The sequence below is a fragment of the Callionymus lyra genome, chromosome 12, assembly GCF_982586985.1.
Source record: "Callionymus lyra chromosome 12, fCalLyr1.hap1.1, whole genome shotgun sequence".
Classification (NCBI taxonomy): domain Eukaryota; kingdom Metazoa; phylum Chordata; class Actinopteri; order Syngnathiformes; family Callionymidae; genus Callionymus; species Callionymus lyra.
The window spans coordinates 13114039-13139124 of record NC_141829.1 but is presented as its reverse complement, the minus strand read 5'-3'; the positions used below and the strand labels follow the sequence as shown (position 1 = coordinate 13139124).

At 34.2% G+C, this 25086-nt stretch overlaps 1 protein-coding gene across 1 annotated transcript; it reads right to left on the bottom strand.

Moving 5' to 3' along the window:
* Positions 1 to 1290: 1290 nt before the first annotated feature.
* On the bottom strand, positions 1291 to 22192 carry stk39 (serine threonine kinase 39). The gene is made up of 18 exons (XM_087804172.1): positions 21703 to 22192; positions 19618 to 19730; positions 18102 to 18210; positions 17365 to 17500; positions 16802 to 16857; positions 15268 to 15377; positions 14565 to 14666; positions 14282 to 14415; positions 14152 to 14200; positions 12729 to 12794; positions 9704 to 9826; positions 8982 to 9011; positions 8568 to 8624; positions 8244 to 8305; positions 4918 to 4970; positions 4723 to 4791; positions 3930 to 3994; positions 1291 to 2166 (listed from the first exon to the last, which is right to left on the bottom strand). Exons 1-18 carry the CDS (start codon positions 21809 to 21811, stop codon positions 2092 to 2094), a joined length of 1518 nt encoding a protein of 505 aa, XP_087660298.1. The 5' UTR covers positions 21812 to 22192; the 3' UTR covers positions 1291 to 2091.
* Between the last annotated feature and the right edge of the window lie 2894 nt (positions 22193 to 25086).

Below are 25086 nucleotides of genomic sequence, written 5' to 3'. Positions count from 1 at the left end.
CACTTCATCGCCTTGTTGTTTTAAGTTTTTTTTTACGTGATCAAATGTGTGCCTCTTTTCATTTTTGATTATCCATCACAAGATGCTTTTTTTTAATGAAAACAATACTTGATATATTTTATTTCTTGTTGTTTTATTACCTTGTTGGCTTTCTGTCATCATCTGGATCCAGGGATCGTTTGAAGGTTTTGTCACTGCCGCACGAACTCTGCCTTTTTTTTTCTGTGATTTCTGCAGCACTGCTGCCACCTGCTGTTTCAAACAAGTCATTGCTTTAATATTTCAAAAGCTAAAATAGTTTTGAAAATAATTAAAATTCAATACTAAATAAATTTAGATTATTTTTTAGACTTAAATAAAAAACAAAAAATTTTGTAAAAATAATTAAATTCATATAACCTAATAAAATGATGTATATAAAATTATTAAAGGCATATTAGATGCTTAATTTTGATAATTAAAGAAGTTATGTGTCTCCGGAAAAGTTAATTTTGTTCTAATGATCTAAAGATAAATATTGGTTCCAAATAAAATGTTTATTTGTCTGTATTTCTTTTTTTCAATTCTCCCTCAGATGTTTTTTATTTAATCATAGAAAAAATAATAATCTATACATTAACAAAAAATAATAAGAATTAAAAATATACAGTATTTATATATTATGTATAAAATAATTTCCTTTTAAAATATATTTAGTTGAATTGTTGAAGATTTGTATTTATTTTATTCTAATAATTTATCTCCTGAATAAAAGTTCAAATTTGATCAAATCTTTTTGAACAATGTTTATTTTTTAATATACATTTTATTTTATTATTGTTTATTATCTAAAAAGTATATTATTCCTAAAAATAAGTTTTGTTAGAAATGGATCATTTTCTGACCTAATACATTTTAATACTCTAAAAACTATGAAAGGTATTTGAAATATTGTTATTTTCCATAGAATTTACATTTTCATAAATAAATTGTCTCATTAAGTGTTTTTAATCTAAAAAAAATATATTATTTAATGCACTAATATAATCTTAAATTGATATTCTTCCTCAAAAGTATTTTTTTGGGTTAAAAAATGCATTCTATTTCAATTTTTTTATTATTTAAAATATATACATTAGTAATTTAGAAAAGTTAAAAATCTACCTTACTTAAAAAAAAAAGAAGTATTTGTCTTCTTAAAAGTTCGTTATATTTTCATACTTTCAAAATTAATAATTATAAAAAACAGATTAGTTTATTTATCATAACATGTTTATTAACGGACACAACACTCGTTAAAATGAAGAGACATTTTTAAATTTATAGCAATTTATTTTTTTTGCTCCTTTTTTTTCCACAAATTGAACATCAGCTGATTACACAGTGGGAATTTTTCGTTATGCGATTAAATGGCACACAGTGTTTCGTACACAGAGAACAAGAACTTCATCTAGTCGTGACTCGTGAGTTCGGACCTACAAACAAACCACTGGTCGTACTGCAATACTGTAGGTTCGATTAAATACTGGAGATCTGGAGCAGCAGAGCGTGAGCTCGGATTATGACCGGCTTGGTTTTTGAGACGTCCTAACAGCGACTTTGTTAGGCACGAAAAAATGAACAAGGCACCTCTAGAGGACTGAAGCGTCGCCACCGTCTGGCCAGTGAAGCACAGTAGCGTCCAGGTCTCTGCTCGACCCCCGTGTACGAGGGGATACATTATATCAGCTGTCCGGACATTCATCTTGAATCGTGTGCTTTTCTCGTTGGTTTTGATTGGATTAAGAGTTGAAAAATAGATATATTTTTTAATAATCTAAGGAAAGAAGTTGAAATAAATAAATTTTGAATAGGATGAAGTAAAAAGGAAGGAAGGAATAAATAAAAACATTCAAAGCTATGTCTTCTTGAACCTCCTGAGAACATCTTTAAGCTCCTGATCCCCGTTTGTGTGCTGGGCGGTGGAATGTTGTTAAGGGGTCAAAGGTCAGGAGTTTGTTTTTTTTTTAAAGCGGGGACATGCCAGGGCTCCGTGGGAATTCTTCTTCTTCTTCTTCTTCTTCTTGTTTCCTCCTGTTCCTGCTCCTGGAACCGCGGGTTCAACCTGCAGCATCAGCTGACGCTCAGCTGCGCGAAGCCGATCAGCTTCACCTCGTCGGGGATTTCCTCGTCGTCGCAGCCGGAGTCCTGCGGGAGGTCGACGAGAAGAAGAGGGTCAACGAGGGAGTCTGGAGTCAAAAACTGGATTATTCCGGGGGTTCGCGCTGAATCTGACACGTGTCACTCAACGTCAGCTTAACCCATAGTCGACTGCAGTTTGACGTTCGACTCTAGGGAAGTATTTCATTCAATGTTTTTGTTCTGTTTTTTATTGAATCATTGAATCAATTATTTCTATATTGAAAAACCGAATTAGGTTGTTTTTCAATAATTGCATAATAAATTTAAAATTAATAAAACATGAATTTACACATAGAGTTTGATATTATAATTCTAATAATTAAAAAACATATTTTCTATATGTAATATTCTTTCATTGGTAGTCTTTTAAATTCAATATAAAAATGTTGGTATAATAGAGTCACCAGACAATACCAATAGAGTGCCGAGATACTTGATCGATCTTTCCGCCAGTCATGTGACCCACAGACGATCACATGACGATGTAAAAGCCCCAGTGTAGGTACCACTCAAAGAGAAGGTCTTTTTAAAAACCTTTTTTTATGAGTGAAATAAACTTCAACTGACCATTTAAATGACACTTTGTACTAACAGTAAACATGTATATTTTAACGACCCCTGATTGGTTGAACCGTGTCACGTTCAACTTATTCAACTGATGTCTAATCAATACATTTCAAAAGTTGTTTTTGTTTTTTTTTAAAGATCAATACGGAGCCCCAGGCATGATGTGGTGAAAAAAACAAGAACCATCTTTGAAACAGGGAAGACTTTGGTTGTGGTTTCTAGTGAAGGTGCGCTCGGTTTGCTCGCCCTGCTGTCCAGGAAAGGTATCACATGCACATATTCCACAAAAATACACCTAACCAGGCATCCTGGAGGAAAAGGTTGACTTTCATAACAAAATGAGCAGCAAAAATGAGACGACAACATCACGGTCTCTATAAAAGTTGAGTTAAGTTAAGTTAGTAGATAAATATTCTGCTTCAACCAAATACAAGTGAATACCTCTCTTCTAATCTAATGAATCGTAGAAATACAAGGGTAGTACATTCTTCAGAATAAACTCTGGTGTGTGAGAATATAAATAAGGTAAAAATATAAAATGGAAAAAAAAACTATTTTTAATTGTTCAGTTATTCCTCAAAATAATGTTTTTAACTGTGGCTGATGATCAAATATATAAATTGCTACATCACAATAAAATAAATAAAAAAGTAAAAATTTCAATAACTAAACAGGTCTTGAACCAGGGGTTTTTGGTGAAATGTAGCCATGAGCTCCAGTGGTTGATGACATAAATGGGATCAACTGCTATAAATTAAAAGATTTAAATCATCTGGAAATAATTATTTTGTAGATCAACCTTTTAATAAACAGTTCTTTAAATTCAATATTCTTTAAAAACTAATTTGACCTTTCAATATAGAAATTATTGAATCAATTATTACCCAAAAATATGTCATGTTTAAAAAAATAATTATAGAATTAAAGGAAAACCTAATTTCCACATCAGAAATGTTTAATTCAATCAATCAATATTACGATATACTTTCACAAAAAGTTCTCTACATTTTTCAGGGATGATTCTGTCCAGACCAGGGTTGACAAACTTACTCACAAGAGAGACCAGAAGTCAAGATGACTGGTTAAAATGAACGTGTAAATATCGTCTCTGGGTTTTTTCTCCTTTACCAAACATACGCATGAGATGATGATGCTTCAAGTTAAAATATATATGAACAAAAACTGTATATCGTGAGACTCACCAACTTGAAGGTCAAAACTTTGTCGTCTGTCGGTTCGCTGACGATCTTGCGCAGGTTAGTAGCGACTGAGGAGAAGAAAAGATCAAATCATTTCTTATGAACATGTAAAATGAGTTTTTTAAAATCTTCAAAACCTTTGATTGAAGCGTGATTAAGTAAAGCTATTATAGATATGAATACCAAAGAACATGGACAACACCAACGTGTCCATTATATTGTTTGAATTTAATATGTATTAAAAATTATTTTATCTGATATTTATTATATAAAGAAAAATAGTTCATCCTGCAGTTTGATTTACGACCAGTAACGCTATTACAAAGACACAGTTTATTTGATTGACTTTTCAGATAGCAGCTGCTCAAACCCTTGCAGGAGCCAAGGTCTCAAGCATGCAGTTTCACACACAACATGAGAAAATATTTATTTTGCTCTTATTTTATTCATTTAATTCAATACAGTTCTATACGAATGGTTGATTTTATTTGTATTTAATCCTTTAATTTATTATTTGTTAAACCCTTGTGTTGTCTCAGGGTCAAGATATAATATATTTGTTTTGCGGGCCTTTGGGTCACCTTGAATCGGAGACAACATAAGGGTTAAAAATATTTGCATTTTTAAATTTCATATTGAGCTGAAAATACTGAGAAATATAATTTTTTTATTTCAAAATGTATTATTATAATTATTCAATTAAAACACATTAAATATTCTAGTTTTATAATGTAAAAAGTTACATTCTCGTCTGCTGAAGAAAAGATCAGGGATGATAAAAAGGTGTTTTCATTACCGACGACAACATCATGTCCGTTCACCAGACCCGCGGAGAACAACTCCTGAGAAACGCCGTCGGCCGTGTCTTTGTGGAAAAAAGAAGAAGAAGAAGAAGAAGAAGAAGTTCTGAACGTCAGACATTGAACGAGCGACACCCGGGTTACCTAACATAACCTCGGTTCTACGACTTCAGGCGAAGGTCAGTGCTCACCTCGGCCCGGAGTGAACTCGAACCGGATGTCGTTGAGCTCCTTTTTAGAATTCCTGTCGACGCAAAGCAGAAGATTTCATGAGTTTATTGAGAAGATATCAGCCGTAAAATCAAGGCTATTCGCTCTGGATATCATTTCATCTTTCACTTTGACTTCCAGGGAATCCATCAAACAAAAGCGGACATGATTCATGGACACACTTGTGTTGTTCCTCTCGTTCAAGGTCACGGTGACGTGTTCTTAATGAACATTAAAATGAACTTCTCCCCGAAACACTGGTTCTTTTGTTCCCCGGCTCACACCTGGGTAAACACCGCAAAGGAAAGTCAGGATTACGTTGAAAAACGCTGCGTCACAAGAGCTTGTTTGGCTTCTTAAGCCGCGGTGACTTTGACACAAGAGCGCAGAGAGAAACTTCCCCTTTGAATCCGCTGAACGTGCAAAAACCCTCCATGAGACCCCGGAGACGGATGAAGACAGGATGTACGAGTTCGTTTTGCTGAACACTGGGAACAACGACGTGGTTTCGTTTCTGGAGGTCGTCGACCCCGAGCGGAGCTGGTTTACGGGAATCAGCGTCAGATGATTTTTTAAATTTGTACAGTGTTTAGACACAGTTCAGAGCTCGTACGTTATCTATGTAGAAGATTCAAGACGGTTTATTTAACTGTTGCACGTTTTAATGTCATTGTCGATAAAGATAGAATTTTTATCAGGAAAATGTCAGGAAATGTAGAATTAGAACCAATATTAGTTTTTTAAAATTCCATTTTTTAACCACATTTTATGTCCATTATAAAAATAATTCACTTGATACGACATTCTTTTAAAAATACATTTATTTCGTTTTGTTTTAAACTATTATTATAAAAAAAAAAAGTTTTCAACTTAAAACACATTAGGAAATGTTTTGGTTTTTTAACATTGATTTTTTTTTTTTTATAATTCATTATGATTCACTTGATTCAATAATTTCAATATTATTAAAAGTTGTTTTTTAGTTAATTAAAATACATTTTCAAAACGCATGAATTACATCAAGTTTTTTTATAGTCATTTAAATTCATATTTAACATATTTATATTGATTTTAAAAGGCTACGAATTTAAAAAATATATATAAAAAGGTTAAAAAATATATATATTCAATATCCGAACCAGAATGTTAAATTCTCATTCATCTTACTTTTATTTAAATTGTATTATTGAGTTCAATTATTAAAAAAAAACTAATGTAAATGCTTTTAAATAAATGACACCATCGTGGCAGAGTTTTGATCCCAGACAAGGACGTCCTGGTCGGTTGAGAGGTTCTCACTCATTTGTAACAAAGTAGACGGGCCAGCATTTTTAAACTTTCCTTAATCCTTCAAGTTTAAGTTTTAGAACGAGCAGCAGAATAAGAATGTGTTGTTCGATGAATCGTTGAAGTAATTATTTAGTGTCCTTTTTCATTGGACGTAACACCGTAGTTAAAGACTGTTTATCTACCAACGTGTGCTTCTCAAAAACTCACTTTCTCTGCGAGTCAAATGGAGCCTCTTGAAATGCTAAATATAAAGCCTCCTCTGCACTATAAATAAAGTCAATTGCCTGTTATGCTGCGAAGGAGGCGCCGGATGATGGAAAACCTGAGCCCTGAAGCCAATGAAGTGTTTCACTCGTTCTCCTCGTGACAGAGCAGAGCGACGCTTGAGAAGAGCTCAGGAGGAAGTGAGTCTAGAGGTGTTGATGTTTGGATTTAAAACATGTGAGGAAGAAAAACGAAAGCAGCTCCACGGGAATGTTTTCATGTTGATCACAAAATCAACTTTTTTATCGTTTATTTTTAATATAACTTCAGCTCAGATATACGTGTGAACTACAGCGACTCGACTTCTCAACATGAGTCAAGATACTCTTGAACAAATGTTACTCAAATTAAATTGATGCCATGTAAAAATTTTAATAAATGAATAAATATTAAAGTGGGTTATAAGGTAATCTTAAAAAAAATGTTTAACTGAAAAATTATTGTTTAATGTACATTTAAAAAAAGTTAAATATCAAATAAAAATGTAAATTGAATTTTTTTTAAGATAAACGTAAGTCGCCATTATTAATAATAAACGTAATTAAACTTTAACACTCACTGGCTTTCCACCTGGAATGTATTCTAAATATGTTTGCCAACAAACTTTTCCTGTCGCTTCTTCAGATGACAATGAAGAGGTAAAATAATTGGCTTGTTATGAGGGGCTGTCAAACCAAAACACTCACATTTTGAATAAGAAGCCTTCTAGCAGGACTTTGAACAAGTTTGTTTCTGGCTCCCTCCACTGTTAGAAAAGTGTAATTGCATTATTGTGAAACCAGAAGTGACTCTGGCCAGAGACTTCTATGATACAAGTGATAAATGTTCAAAATGAAAAAGAAAATGTGTAGAAAAAAGATATATTATTGAATATGTTGGTTAGAAATTAGATCAAGATCAAAAACGTAAGTAAGGACATGAAAAACTGTGATCGCGCTGATAAAAAATAATTATCTAATCATAAGTAAATATGGGATAATTTTATATCAAATAATAATACGTATTTCAAGAGTAAATTAAAACATGAAACAACAAACAAAATGATTAATATTATCATCATCAATTATAAATATAATACTTTTTTTTGTGTAAGAGGATATACATTTAAAATGGATTATCATACTAATAAAGCAAATTGGATAAAGTAAGTTAGTTAAAAAAAAAATTAAAGTCCAGAAGATCAAGATGTATTAAGACTAACAAATACGGGTTTGTATTGGAAAGAATCTGGCAATATGATCAGTACCAGTAAGTATCACAATACAGGGTCAACGATACAATACTGTAAATTGTGATACTGTAGTAACAAGAATATATTTGTAGAATTGTGGAGTGAAAAAAAAAATGAACAAACACAGTGAATATTTAAATAATGTAATGGAAATAAAAAATTGTATTGAAATATAAAACCATAATAACTATTATATAAATAAAAAACATTGTTTTTAATTCAATTGAAAATTCGATACAGTATTGTTCACTATCGATACAGAATCATGAAATATATATGTTCAATAATAGTGATGTCTTCTTGACACCCCTTCTACCAAATTCTATTAAATAATACATTATGAATAGCTTTCTTGATTCAGTGAAACTTTTCTTGCCTGATTTCACAAGGGGCCACATAGATAGAGAGAAAGGGCCACAAGTGGCCCCCAGACCAGGATAATGTAGTTAATACTCCATTATTAGAAACACAGAGAAGTGTGTAACATCAAGTCTTCATCGACATAAACAAAAAGCTGCTCACCTGAGCCGGAGTACCATGTTCACTGCACCTTGAATGAAGGTAGTTTCACTGAATGGTTCCACCTGCAGGAGAACATTTGTCAAGGGCCAGTAAAAGTGAAAATAAATGAGAGACAAACAGCAGGAAAAAAAATAAGGAAAGAAGGAGAAAGTGAGTAACATGATATTTTCCCACTGCATTCATGAATAAAAGGTTTTAAATAAAAGTATATTTTGATAAGACTCTGCCACTGAGTGCTCTGGCGCCATTTACTCAGAGACAGACAAGAAAGAAAGAAAAGACTATTACATCATCACAAATGATGATCTGCTGTGAACCCCTCACCTGGGGATGCTGGATCGACAAGCCTTCAATTGGGACATTGTTGGCATTGGCGTCCTTCTGAGAGGAACACAATCACAGTCATTGCCGAGCAAACATGATCACAGTCTGGGAAACCGTTTGATCGAAGCTCGTTCCATAAAGACAACAGATCAGATCTGGACCATTAACTCGGATAAAAATGAAGATTTGATTTAAAAAAAAAAATGTGATTAAACTGCAAATGATACCGAGATTATGTCTGTAAGTGAATTAGAGTTAATTATTCAGTAGTGAGTCAGTCAGCAGCTGTTGGATTAAACAACAAAAGCCGGTCGTCTCTGATTGTTTTCCGTTATCTCTTCCTTGTCAACAAACAAGATTGACATTTATGATGAATGTGTGACGTGTTCAAGAATTACTGGGACAAAAACTTACATCGTCTGGTTCCACTTTGACCCTTCTAGACTGGAGGGAAAAACCAAATGTTTAACTGTTAGATCAGTGGATGCTATTGAAAATGAGAACTTCACAAAAAAAACATATTTGACGTTTAATTTATAACTTTCTAATCATTGCTTTCAATTAGTTCCTGTTTTTTTTATTGATAAACATAAACATTGAAAAGAGTAACATACTCATAAATAGTTAATATTTAAGTTAATAACTAAAACACATAGTAATAATGACAATAAAATAACTCAAAATCGATGTATTTCTTATCTAAATCAATCGAAACATAAAATAAACAGATCTTACAAATAAAAAGCTACATACAGAATTATAAAATATTCAATATGCCCTAACGTTTAAATATCACCATGTTAATCACGAAAGTATTTGAAACAAAAGTTAAATTATTTGCTATGGTGACCAAACGGTGTATTTAAAAACCTTTGCAATGGCGCACCCTTGTGGTCGTATAAGGTCAACTACATGAAACTATCCAGGAAAGACGCATTTTTAACCTTCTTTTAAAGAACTTTGTTTTGAATATCGGTCGAAATTATGACTATTTCATCAGACTATTGTGATTTTAATTTACTGATAATTTTCTAAAATAAAACTAAGAGGGTGGAACAGGAGTCAAACAAAAGGAATGTTACATGAAGGTTAAGCTTCAGGTTAGACACAAACAGATCTGAGAACACTTGTCATACCCTGCCCTGATTGACGGCCGCCATTCCCTCCTCGCTGCCCTCGTCCAGCTCGTCGTCGCTCCACTCCCAGTCTCCATCCTCCGTCTTGTGCAGATGCCCACTAGAGCCCGGGACTCGGCGTACCTAAGAATCGATAACACAGATGCATTATTGACCGCTTTCAAGCCTGTAGTCCGAGTGAGTATTATTTAATGGTTGGATGCTAGCCGATGCACAAATCTAGCTACTGAAAAACCACAACAAAGCAACGTCAAAAGCTGTTGGCCTAGACAGCTGAAAATTGTGAGGCGGGTTATGAAGGCGCTGTTGTTAAAAAGCCGCAGTAAAACAAGCCGCTATCGGGGGGCGCTAGAGACGAGTAATGTGAAGAACTACCCCACTCGTGGTGTCGGGTTTAGCTTCCAAACCAGCACAAAGACTTGGCCAGTTCGGTTCAGGGTCCTTCAGCAGAAACAGACACAGATCAAACCATGTCATTGTCTCGACCCCCCCAGGAGAATGCAGAAGGGTGAGAAAGTGCAGGTGATGGTTATCAACAGGCTCACGGTGGTGATAATCATGACGCAGGGGTTTGTGAAGTCAAGCGCTCATAATACAGGTACTTGTGACACACGATGAACGGCTGCCAAAAGATACAATCAAGATCCAATATACGAGGTTCTGAAAACCTGTACCGGGGAAGGATAGAGGTTTCTCACAGAGACAAGGCTGGAATACAAGACGACTGATTATAAACAAATCAAAGTATTGTTATAGAAGGAACGGAACTATTTAGGAATAAAATCTATACTTCAGTTTATTAATTCATTTACAATATTGTCATTCAGTACGTTCAGGTCATACTGTACAAGTTATTTTATGTTTTTGTACCTGAATATTCTGGAAATAGAGATAAAATCAATATATATATATATATATATATATATATCACACTTCTTCCCGAGACCAGCCCTGCCTGAAGTAATTGATACATCATTTATTTTGAATAAAATGTCTTATTTAACATTTTAATTGGTAAAATAAAAAACACAGCACTTAACAAGACGGCAGGGATGGACAATATAACAAATTATATATATATATATATATATATATATATATATATATATAAATAAATGTATTATTAATTAATTAGAGTGCATAAAAATCCAAATAAAACCTTCAGAGATTCCTAAACGTAGAGTATTTAAGGAGCCCTCAGGCTATGGATTCCAGGGTTTTCATTGTCATTCCACTCGATAAGAATGGAGCGGAATTCTCTCAAGTAAGCAGATGGAATACTGATCTCCTAGAAATGTAATAAAGGCTTTAAAATGAGACTTTCACAACATCCAAAACAAACGAAACAAGAATAACATGTTACTCATTTTTGCTGTTAGGACATATATATGACAGAAGTTTAAAAAATTGAATGAAATAAAGTGGATATTCTGAAGATTTCCTCATAAAAAAGACAATAAACAGCAGAAGCTATGCTTATTGCTAAGCTAAATGCTAACCAAAACAAGTTGGCGCCTCACCTGCGCTAGTTTTGTTTAGATTGTTTGAAGGCGTGTCAAGATGTTCATCTTATTTTAAAACAATAGATGTATATATATATATATATAATATAATGATTTCCTGTGTGCCTTCTAATGTAAATTAACATCAGTTTATGTTTCATAAAAGATGTCTCTTGAGCAGAAGGTCAAATGAAACTGATATTTATTGACACTCGTCCAGACCGGGATTCTTGATTTCCTTCCTGGGTTTCGAAATTACTTGACTGGTGACAGCCGACTAAGGATCTGTCAGCTCCGACTCATTCTCTGGAGGATATTCAAGGTGAAATCACTTCCCCATTAAAAGTCTGTTTACCGTGAACGGCAGCGCGTCTGTCCTTTCAACAAAAAGAAAAAAACGAGCCCCTATAATGTGTGTTTCCCTTCGAGTACATCTGTGTGTTTAGTATGGCTACAGATACCTCAGAGGGCCAAACAGAGCACAGGAGTGAAAAACAGGGCAAAGGAACTCCCGCTGACTCAAAGAAGGTCAAAACTGTCCTACTAACTGAGAATACATTTCCTAAATAGTGTCGTTTAAAATACTTTTTTTAATCAAAACTCACACATTTGGTCAAACATTGGGATGATTCATGAAGCTAACCTCCACCTTAAGCAACAAACCCCAAACTTATTGAACTAATTGAACTCTGTATTGATTGTTTTATTATCTACAGGAAGTTGGGATTAAGGTTGTAAGAAAATATTGACGACACTGTATCGATATTTTAAAAGCACTGTATATCGATTTTTCAATTTATTCAGTTAACAGCTAATGCTATTTCAGTCTTAATGCAATTAAATTATTTAAAAAGAAAATCCAAAATATTGATTTTCCTACAGTATTACAATGTATCGTATTGTTGCTCCTGATACGCATTTTAATTTTAATTTTAATGAAAATCATCATGTAGCCAATCTTTTATTCAGCTACTACAACTAGTTAGTTTCAATAACTAAATCCACCAGCCAGAGGTTCGACCACTAAAGCCGTGTGTAAAGTCAAAGTCAAATCCATCGCAGTAACCCCTCCGTCCTGGAACTAGTGCGTGACCCGGTCAGTGAATTTCCACGCTGCCTCCATGCCTTCTGGCAATACCCTCCCCATTTCAGCACCGGTCATCAAGACCGACTATTATGGGAAGCCAATAACGGCTGTGCCTGAAAACTGCACTTCCTGCCTGAAAAAAAAAAAAAAATCCATCGCCTTCTCTGCGATCAACACTTTAATTTCATTTGTGGAGCAGCGAGAGGCGATCCTGGCGATCTCATTGACCCATATGACTCTTGTGTGGCCCATATTTTCCAAGACGGACGGTTTCGGACGGGGCATCCAAATGTTAGAGGCGCGGGCAGAGTGCGTAGGATGTGTTGACAGTAAATCCAAGTGGACACAAGCCCATCAATCCCACCACTCAGACATTATTTCCTCATGTTTAGTCAATACTGGGGTTATTCTGCAGGGAATGTCAGTGTCAACATACCTTTTTCGATCGCTGGGAGATTTTTGGTGCGCAACACAAAAGCTTTTCCACCAGATATTCTTTGTTCTGAGGGAAGATGGACGTCAAAGATCAATAATGCAAATCAGAAAATATTGATACACTTAAATATCGCAATATTTTTAAATTATATTGCACTGATAATCAACAGCGATTTTTTTTTTAAATAGAAAAATAAACAAATACATTGTAAGGGGTTTTTTACATGGGCGATACTACAAATATATCTATCTTTTTCTACAGTTCTGCAATATGTCATATTGTTGCCCCGCGTTCTTTCAACTATCTTATGGCGAGATTCTTGCTAATACACACACCCTAACACATGGAGTATATTTAGGATAGTAACCTAAAAATATCGATACACTTAAATATCACCTTTTTTTACAATACTGTATTTATATTTAACAGAAATGTATTATTTTTTATTTAATTAGAGATATAAACAAATCAATTGTTACGACTTCGTCAAGAGTCAAGTGCTCGGATACTACTACAAATATATCCCTCTTCCTACAGTATTGCAATATATCTCAGCGTTACCCATGTATTGTGATTCGTGTCATATTGTCAGATTCTTGCTAATACACAACTCTAAGGCACGGAGTATATTTAGTATATACATGTTTCAAAATACCAGACAAAGCATTTAAAAGGGGTTACATTCTAGAGGTAGCAGGTAGAGGTGTAAGAAAATATTAATATACTTAAATATCGCAATACTTTTTTATCAACATTGTATTAGTATTAAACAGAAATGTATCTATTTTTTTTTAACATTGTTATGATTTTGTCAATAGTCCTGTATTAGGGGAATACTGTAAGTAAGTCATTTTTATTTATATAGCGCTTTTCCAGACCAGGGTCACAAAGCGCTTAAACAATCAAAACAATATTCAATAAAGATAAAACTGATAACACAACAGGAGTTCATATAAAGTATATCCTTGTTCCTACAGATCACATTATATCATATCGTTTGACCCTGTATTGCCTGTTTCTTGTCAATATGTATCGTATCAGGAAATCCTAGCTAATAAACACACCCAAAGCATGGAGTAAAATTAGGTTATTATTGTCTGAAAGTAATAGAGAAAACATTTAAAATGTGTTTCTAGTGGTGGCAGCCAGAGGTGTTAGAAAATATTGATATACTTGAATATCGTGATACTTTTTTTTCACAATACGTATCGATATCCAACAGCAAATATTCACTTGAATTTAATTTCTTCATTTGTGAAATAGATTCCTCTGTTTGGATTAGATTTACTTATGTAAATGCATTGTGTGTTGACATTGACAGTTTTCTTCAATTCTTTAATTTCTCCAATATATCATTGGACATATAGCATCGCAATATGTTGAAATATAAAATAAAGTTAAAATTAAATTAAATTACACCAACCTTTGCTTTTTGGAAAAATTTACACTTCAAGAGCTCTGCAGCTGCAGGCCTGGAAAAACAAAAGACACATTTGCAAAACCATCTAAACCTAGAGTGACTTTTATGAAGTGAAATAAAGGTGAATTCAAACCTCTTGGCGGGCTCCTTCTGAAGGCACATGGTTATTAACTTTCTAAATGATTTGCCGTACTTCTTTAGCAATTCTTTGTCCTCGATACCCGTCTCCAGGTTGGGCGGGTCATTCTGGAGAGTCAACATTAGGACCTGAAGACAAAATAAAACCTTCAGGCTGAATACAAGTGTGAAGGCAACATTTCAATTAAATGAAATAAACAAAGGAATAGGTTAATTGAAAGAACTTTAGAACCAGTCGTTGAAGACATGTTTTTTAAGTGATTTGAAACATGACTTACTTTCATTGGAGGGTAGCGATGGTAAGGTGCTGAGCCGGTTGCTAATTCTATCGCTGTGATTCCAAAACTCCATATATCTGCTTTAAAATCATAGCCTCGTACCTGTGTGTAATAAACTCGCATTAACAAAAAAATTAACTTAATTCTGTTGGACAAAAGAATATTTAACAACACATTAAAATTCAGAAAGTTTTTTAAAATAATGATTATAATGCTACATGCTAAGAAAACCTTTAAACGAAAAATCGTTTTAATTGTCTATTTTATCACATCATTCTATGGCACAAGCTAATATAAAGTAATAATAAGAATTATGCTCCATATTCTACTACTCTCTTGTTTTTTATTTCATTCTTTAAAAGTATTTTCCGTACTCATTCCATGACATTTTCTCTGCATTAATGATAATAATATATAACAGAATGTTTTCTCTAATTTACAAGTTTCATAATACAATAGGTTACATTTTTGTTACTTAAATGTATTTAAATGTTGTTTTTTAATCACTGTTTATTCAATGTTGTGTATTTCTACTCACTTCATTATCATAATCATCATTAAATAATTTTCTTTCCCATTTGTGCCATTACAGTGGTTGTCATTCTTTTCATATTAGTTTATTTAATAATTTTCCATCATCCTGTTTATTTAATTGATGCAAATTAAAAATTGAACAAACAGTTCAACACGGCGATGATCTCACCTGTTCCATCACCTCTGGCGCCATCCAGCACGGTGTGCCGACGAAGGTTTTTCGTACCTTGTGTCTCGTCATATCGCCCCCTGTGGCCAGGAATGCACTCACGCCAAAATCTGTTACATGAACAAGAAGTGTTTTTAAAATACACAGATGGCAAATCATTTTGACGTATTTGGGAAAATCCAGTCCCTCAAGTTACTTTTAGTGCTGGTACATGTTGTTATTATGAAGGGACAGAAGTACATATATCCAAGTTGTCTCTTTGCATGAAAACAACATAATGAAGGAGCCATTTTGTTTTAACATCACATGTTCTACTGAAGGGATCCAGATATTAATGTGAAAACACTGAATATTGTCACGTTTCTGAAATGATGCACATTAGGTCTGCAGTTTGCTAATGATTATTCATTATTTTTTAATGATAAATACCTCAATTACAGTCTTGTTAAACACCATAAATAAAACTTCTTCTTATAGATGATTTGTGAATAATCGATACACAACATCTAATGTAAATAAGTAAGAAAGAAGTCATACGATTAGTTATTTGTTTAGCCTTGAATATACGTATAAAAGATAAAAATGTGATTTACTTTTCTATTATCCAAGTATATTCTTAAGTAAGTAAGTAAGTAAGTAATTTTTATTTGTATAGCGCTTTTCCAGACCAGGGTCACAAATTAAAAACAAAAAATCAGCAACAAAAGTTTTTAGTTAAATAATACAAATAAAAATGTTTTAAATGTTTGTGTAAACATTTTTCATAACATTATTTTAATTGTTTCATTAATAATTCGATTTTTGTTTGGTTTCACTGTAAGCTTAGGCCTTGACAATGGTAATGACAAATTATGATAAATTTATATTTTGTTTTTAATTAAGTTTTTTTTGTTAGATTTATTAACTTTTAAGCCATGAATCAAACTTTCACATAAGCGGCAAATAAGTAAGAACCATCATTTTTGAATTGATCCTGAAAGAAACTAGCAGTGAAGAGTTTTAAGGATAGGGGAAATGTGAGTTCTTCTACTAGAGCAGGTCAGAATTATCGCTGCAGAGTTTTGTATTAACTGCAGGCGAGACAGATCCTTCTTGTTTAGACACCAAAATAAACTGTTACAATAGTCCGAACGAGAAGACACAGATGCATGGATTATAAACTCCACATCCTGTTGTGACATCAAAAAGCTAAAAATACGATTGACTTTTACAAAGGTTCTTATTAAATCCTTCTTTTTTTTTATTAAATCCAATAAAAGATGACTACGTATGTCCATGTTTTGAGTTGAATGATAAAAATAATATTGCATTTAATATAATATCTACCTTACCATTTTATATATTATTTAGTTTTTACTTATTTTCCTGTCCACATCTGGGCCATGGTGTAAGCATTGTCAATTTCCCTAGTTTTAACATAGTTTTGTTCTTTAAATATATATGGCTTATATTCCAACATCTCTGTATGCATCACTCTTCACATGATTTCAGATCGTTGTCTATAACACACTAGCACATGCTAACAGAAACGCACCTGCGATCTGAACGGAGCCGTCCTCTCCCAGCAGGATGTTTCCAGCCTTCACATCCCTGATGGAAACACAGTAAAAGTCAAACATCATGCGGCACATATTGATCCTTCCGGCTGGACGAGCAGCTCAACCTAATTCAGCGCTCGTGCTCCAAACACTTAAAAAGTAGCCCCGAATGCTAATAGAAGAATTCGCTACACGGCACTGACGCTTGGTTACATCTTTGTGTTGTGGCTTGTATTTTTGATGAATGGCGTCAGAAGTAGGATGGTCATCTAGTGGAAATGTAGGGGATAGAATTGAACGCTTGTTTGAGGGAGCCAAGAGTACGAGTGAGTTACAGATTGTGTTGGGCGTTACACTTCCTGCAGGGCTTGAAATGTAACACACCAACGTTACATAGTTGAGTATATGTACTGCGTCTACTATATCAACAGCAGTCCTAAGTGTGTTCTCTTCAGCCCTTAGCAAAGTATTCTAGTGAGAACTTCTGCTACAGTAACTCTTATGAGGAGATAATGAATGTGAGGATTTAACTTAGATTCCCACCGTTTAATAAAAGTACCTGTGAATTTGTCCGTTCCTGTGGAGGTAGTCCAGACCCTCGAGGACCTCTTTTAATATGGTGGCGATAATGGGCTCGTCAAGTGCTCGCCAGTCTTCGTCCTTGCTCGTGTGCTTGATTATATCCAGCATGGACCCTGAGAAAAAGTTCAAGAGACGTCGACGACATCAAGCACTTCACGTGAATCACAATGATTATCAAGTCATTACATCAGAAGAGGAATTACATCTCTTGTGCGTCCATGAGATTATGTTTTCGTTCGCTCACTTCTAAAGCCAGAGGTCAACTCTTGTGGAGATTTCTGTCATTTTACATTGAATTTCTCAATTTTTGACATTATTTTTATTAAAAGTTGAGTAATTAGTAACTTTTTTGGGCAAACTTAAAGTTATAACATATAATAAAAGCTAACAAATGTCATTTTCTTTTTGAAGATTCTTCATCGTTTAAGAACAAAATCCAGTAAAAAAGGAAACTAAGCAAACCTTGTCCATGTTTTTAGTTGAATGATACACACAATGTTGCATTCAAGATAATTTTTCATATCATAGTATGGGTATTATTGTTTGATTTTATGAGTCTTTTTTTTTTTTTTTTTAGAAATCCGTTCCATCTTAATTATATCATGAAAGAAATAGAAATTATTTCTCAACCATCTGCTTCTGCGTCACACCTTTGCAGTGATACAGTTAAGGCACATTTTTGTTTAAAAAAAAGATCTCAAAGGACACACTGACCTCCGCTGAGAAGCTTCATGACTAACCACAGCTCATCTTTCACCACAAACGAGGTGTAGTAGGTGACAACGTTGGGGTGGTTGCACTGGCTCATCGCTTGGATTTCTTTCTGTAACCGTAGAGAAACCACAGAGAATCAGAAAAAGAACATTCCTAGACATGCTTTGTAATGGTAATTTGGTTTCTCAAGGGACCATATTTTATAACAGACATGTGGTCTTTGATTGTATTTATGTGGCCCTCATTAGGTTCAAGATTATCTAGAAAATAAATATGACTATATTTATAGCTCTAGTAGAAGAACTCACATTTCTCCGATCCTTAAAACTCTTCACTGGCTGCCAGTTTCTTTCAGGATCAATTTTTAAATTCTGGTCCTTACTTTCAGATCTATTCATGGTCAGACTCCTCCTTACATCAGTGATCTGATCCAGCCTTACATCCCAGCTCGGGCTCTGAGGTCTGTGGATCAGAAATTACTGATGGTTCCTGAACACGCTTCTGGACCAGATGAGAGTAATCCTTCAAGGCTGTTGCTCCTAAGCTTTGGAACAATCTTCCTCTCCCTCTGAGTTTGATGATCTACTGACTCCTTCAAGAAACATCTTAAGACATTTTTTTGTGCTTTTCCCTGATTTTCTGGGACTTTTTGATTGCTAAAGTGCTTTGTGACCCGGGTCTAGAAACGCACTTTACATATAACCTTTACCTACTTACTTACTTACTATATGATTTTCGTTTGAGGACTTTTGTCCTCCCCATTTTTCATTTGTGTCAGTATTTATTTCCTCAAAAGGGTTTAAGTGAATATAAAAAATATATTTGAAAAAAAACCTGCCTTTATATTCGATTTTCTTTTAATAGTTAGTAGTAAGAAATACAAATACAAAAAAATTGCTTGATTTTATACATTTCGCTCATTTATTTTTTGCTTGATGGCCCCTCAAAACAGCCACTGTATAAAACGTGGCCCCTGAGGAAATGTTATTGCCCACCACTGTTATAAAGCATGACTATTAGAAGGGGCCCAAAGGAAAAAAATAAGATTTGACAACAAAAAAAAAAACTTCAAAATGATGGAAAAAAGGCGTTGTAAAATGTTGTAAAATATGTTCTTACCTTTTTAATTTTTGGAGACTATAAATACTCAAAAAAGAAAATACTTAAGAGAAGGGTGAGTCCTTGACAAACCCATAAACAAATAACTTAGTTTGTATTTAGAGTCGAAAGAGTCACAAAAGAGTGATGCTCTAATACATGACCTATTTTATAGCTTCGCTCTAACCTAACAAGGGCCACATTAATTCAAGAAAAGGGCCACAACACACAAGTGTTATGAGAAAAGAAAATAATTTGAATTGGAAAAGTTTTATAAAAATATATGCTTCCTGTGACTGAGTCCAGGGGCCCGATTAAACCCTCGACATCTCACTCGTCTGGTGATGGATCCACAAGAAACCAAGACACAGATGAGCTACAGTAACAGCAGAAATAATCCCATTTGTGTTTCTCTCACCAACAGCTCGTCCATGCTGGTCTGGCATTTCTCCAGGTTGATTCTTTTGATGGCGACACGCTCCTGTCTGGGGGTGCAGAGGGCCGCCTGCACCACCGCTGTGGCCCCGCTACCTGGACGCAACAAGAAGGGAAAAGAAAACACACAAAGAAAATGTATTGAAAAAAGGCGAGTGTTTATTTTTGCAAATCTGGCCACGCTGGAGTAGTGCAGGTTGTCACACCACAACACCGGCGCAACACAAACAAACAGGACTTGTGTTGGGGACAGATAAGGAGGAGACGCTGCCGCGAAACAGCTGGTTAACACCCAGAGATGACGGGCTTTTACTCCGCAGCTGTAGAAGGTTATTTTTTTGTTCTTATCAGTGCAGATATGACACCTCAGCCGACGCATCTGTAAGAAGTCATGTCGGCGTGAGAAGCACCTTTTTTAACAGGAAGAAACTCTTTTTTTTAAACTTGTGAAGACACAGATGGTTTCACTACATTTTTTTCCATTCATAGAATGAATCATTAGACTCATATTAGTGGGTTAATATTAGAATATTTTCCGGTAATAACAGCAAAGCAGAATTGAGACAAAAATTGTGCAATATCACAAGTTATGGGGGTTTTTTTTGCTATTATTGTAGCTAAATTTGAGAATAATCCTTATTAAGTTAGTTGTGAAGCCTCTTTTGAAATATTTATGGTAAAAAAAAAGTATTTTAAATTTAAATTTTTCGATTTCCAGTGTGAACAAAAAATGAAATAAAGATACAAGTTATGGTTAATTATTGAATTGCAACTTTATAATAGAAACTATCCACCTCAATTTAAAATTAAATAAAAAAAAAGGTTATTTTTAACTTAACATTTTTATTATAATGTTAACAGACAATGCTTCTGTAGCAGTATAATTTTTTCATTTGTTTTATTTATTTAAACGCGAATAAAAAAAAGGATTTAAAGTTGTACGACTAAACGATTATTATTTTTTAAATAGCATCATAAATACAACGTATTATTATTTTTAATCGATAAAGCCTCGAACAGAAATAACTTTTAAAAACAAACATAAACATCCCACTCGTCTGTTTATCTCGTGTATTAAAACGTGGTGTAATATTTACCTTTTGTAAATGTAGTAACGTAGGTCGTAAATGTGCTATATAAATAAAATAATAATGGGTCACGCTTAGTTGTAAGAAATACAAACACAAAATAAAATTGTTGCTTAATTTATACATTTCGCTCCTTTATTTTTTGCTTGATGGCCCCTCAAAACAGCCACTGTATAAAATGTGGCCCCTGAGGAAATGTTATTACCCACCACTGTTATAAATGACTATTAGAAGGGGCCCCAAAGGGAAAAAATACGATTTGACAACTAAGAAAAAATGCTTCAAAATGATGGGAAAAAAAGGCAGGAAGTAATGTTTTAAAATATCTTCTTACATTTATAATTTTTGGAGACTATAAATACTCGAATAAGAAAATACTTAAGAGAAGGATGAGTCCTTAAAAAAAACCATAAACAAATAACTTAGTTTGTACTTAGAGTCAAAAGAGTCACAAAAGACTGATGCTCTAATACTACTTTTATAGCTTTGCATTAAGATTACAAGGGCCACATAAAACTTAGCAAAGGGGCCACAACACACAAGTGTTATGAGAAAAGAAAATAATTTGAATTGGAAAAGTTTTATAAAAAATATATATATAATAAATAAAGTTGTTTATTTATACGTATTATGTTTAAACTATGTTAGAGAAAGGAGAAAAATAAGTAAGTAAGTAAGTAGTAGCGACACAGTTATAAACATTGTTTTTATCTCTCAAACTCAAACCGTGATTTTAATAAACTTTCTCTTCTATTCTTTTTTTAAATTCCAGATGAAATGGTTTCCAAACTCGGACAAACTATAAGTTCCATGTCTTGGCAGCGGCTTCTGTGGAACATCCGCTTCCAGACACTTGTACGTTAACATCCGCACTGCAAACGCTCTGCGGGAGGCGGAGAGAAAAAAACGCCGGTAGGCCTCACCGAGAACCGGATCCTTAGACACAAGAGAGACGTTTGTAACATCGCCATGTTTCTCACCGATGACTTCCTGCAGCTCGTACGACTCTCTGCTAATTGGCCAGCTGGTTGTCAGAGCCGGCGGCGGCGGGTGTGGAGGAGCCGCCGGACAGTCGCCCTGGTCCGCCATGACACGGAGGATGATGTCGCTCCTCGAAAAAAGGTCCCGGACGAAAGAGGGAGAGAGTCAGGAGGGAGGCGGGCAGTCGAGGCGAGAGGGAGCCGAGTCTGACCTCTCCTCCGCGCGACGAGGAGTCAACTGGCTGCTGCGGCGGAGGAACCCGGAAAATAACGGAACACATGAGCGCAACCACAGTTCAGAGTCGTGTCCGCCGGATCGATTCTCGCTCCGCCATTTTGTAAAAAAGTATGAGGAGGAAAAAAAAAAAAGGAAGGAGAAGAAAGAGTGGAAGATGAAAGCGTGACAGCGTCTTTGTTGGAGTCACACGCTGACATGTGCCCCCTGTGTGACGAGGGATGTGTCACATGCAGGAGGAGGACGAGAGGATGTGAGGGAGGAGGCGGGCCGCCGGGGGGCGCTGTTTCGCAACCATTCATCTTCAGCTAAAAAGCCATTTATTTGTTAGTGTTATGCCTTTAAATGGGAGTCAATAGAGCAGACCTGGGCAAAGTGCGGCCCTTTGACTGTATTTATGCGGCCCTTGTAATGTCAAAGTATGATCATGTATAAATGGTTCTAATGCATTAAAAAGTGTATTTTGTATCATTTACAACACTTATTTACCTTTTCCCTCCTTTTTGTGTTTACTTTTTTGAGTATATATTAATCCCTCAAAATATTTAAAGTTAGTTGAAGGAATGTTTTGAAAAATTGCAGCTTATTTAGCTAAATAAATGTAAGTAAGTAAGTAATATTTATTTATATAGCGCTTTTCCAGACCAGGGTCACAAAGCGCTTAAACAAACAAAACAATACTCAAAAAAGTATATACACTTTAAAGATCAAGATAATACTGAGAACAACACAGGAGTTCCAGAAAATCAAGGAAAAGCCTGAACAAATAGAAACGTCTTAAGATGTTTCTTAAAAGAGGTCAGTAGACTCCATCAAGCGCAAAGAGAGAGGAAGATTGTTCCAAAGCTTAGGAGCAACAGCCTGAAAAGATTTCTCTCCTCTGGTCCTGAGTCGTGCGCGTGGAACCATAAGTAGATTCTGATCCACAGACCTCAGAGCCCAAGCTGGGGTGTAAGGCTGGATCAGATCAGTGATGTAAGGAGGAGCCTGACCATGAATAGATATGAAAGTAAGAACCAGAATTTTAAAGTTGATCCTGAAAGAAACTGGAAGCCAGTGAAGAGTTTTAAGGATTGGAGAAATGTGAGTTCTTCTACTAGAGCGGGTTAGAATTCTCGCTGCAGAGTTCTGAATCAACTGCAGGCGAGACAGATCCTTCTTGTTAAGACATGAAAACAAACTGTTACAATAGTCCAGACGAGAAGAAACAAACGCATGGATTACAAGCTCCAGATCATGTTCCGACAACATGTCACGGCCCTAATGACGCTTGTCCTTTTTTTAGGGACTTTCTCGTCTTTCTTTTTCTCGACGGCCCCTTACAACATTCACAGAATTTAAGGTGGCCCTTGAAGACATTCAATTGCCCACCCCTGCAATAGAGGCTAAAACTCAAAGATATGTGGGCGAGAGGTGGGACATTCTTGAATAGTATTTTTTTCGTCCCTCAGGGGCCACAGTGAGGGGCCCAAAGAGAGGAACGAATATACCCATATATGTCATTTGAGTGACTCTTGAGATAAATATTTTTTAAAGGAAAGTTGTATATACAACATATATTTTATATAAATATTGCATTGGAATACAAAAGTGTATTTTATGTAATTCTTTATTATTTTGCTTACATATGTTCTTACATTTTTAATGTTTAGAGACAATAAATACTCAAAAAAGAAAATAAGGAAGAGAATGATAATAAAGAATTACATAAAATACACTTTTGTATTCCAATAGAATATTTATATAAAATATATATTTTATATACAACTTTCATTTAAAAAATATTTATCTCAAGAGTCTCTCAAATGACATATATGGGCAAGAAATATACACAGAAAAGTATTAACTTGAGAATAAAATAATGAAATAAAATAATAAGTAATAGAAACACAGAATCAAGTTGAATTAAATGCAATAATTAGTAAAATAAAAAAATAAAAATTGTGAATCATCGCAAACATTTTCTACTAGGTTCAGTTCTACTCTGACTTCATGGGGGCCGGTGAAATACAATAAAATAACTGCATGTGGCCGCAGGCTACACTTTGCCCATATTTCTCTCAATTCATGAACTTCTGGTAAACAAAACTATCTTATTGAGATTTAGTTTTAGTTCCTGAAAAAAATTAGGACACCCCTGTAGTGAACCTTTTAAATATATATATATATATATATATATATATATATATATATATATATATATATATATATATATATATATATATATTTCTATACTATATATATATATATATATATATATATATATATATATATATATATGTTGCTATTTCATATTTAATTTAGGTAGCTTAGCTTCATTTACATGTTGGTTTGTCATTATGCTACAAATCCCCCTTTTTTTCCTTGGAAGGGCCGTCCAACAGGGACATTATCTGACAATTGATGGGTAGTTCTGCGTTGCAATGTGACAGGAGGGAGCCTCGTGGTGGTGAGGTCAGGACTTCAGACTTTTTTTTATTTTTTTGTTTCCCAAATTCCAAGTAGGACTATGTTATGTCTTTGTCTACCATGTCTTTGTTTAGATTTCATTACATTGAATATACTAGAACAGATTCTCTTTGTAGTCATATACTATTTTTATACTCTTTTAAGTATAACATTGTTGAGAGGGCTATGCAATTAAATTCTGCTTTGCATCTGTACACTGCTGGAATCAAACAAACAAAACATACACAGACACAGACATAAAAAAAAAGAACATATAAGAAGTAAATCTTATTAGAATTATTTATTAAAAAGTATTGAAAAATAATAAGAAATGATTAAAACCTAAATTCCATTTGTTCAAACTTTTTTTTGGTTGAAATTGAAATTATAAGAACATTATGCTTTTATTTTAAACATTGCTGTATAATATGTATTCATAAAAAAAAAAAATACTTTAATTTATTGACTTTGTTTTTTCAGCATGCAAAATTTTTTAAATTCACTTTATAATTGATTAATAACTGATCTCATTAATAAAAGCATAATTTGCTTTTGACCAGCATTGATATTTAATATTAATAACAATCGACATACTTTTGTATCTATGGAGGTAGATCTGTTCCTTTACTATTCAATAAAAAAAAAGTGACTTGAAAAAAAAAAGACCAGGTCTAACAGTTTGAAAATAATTAGCTTTACCA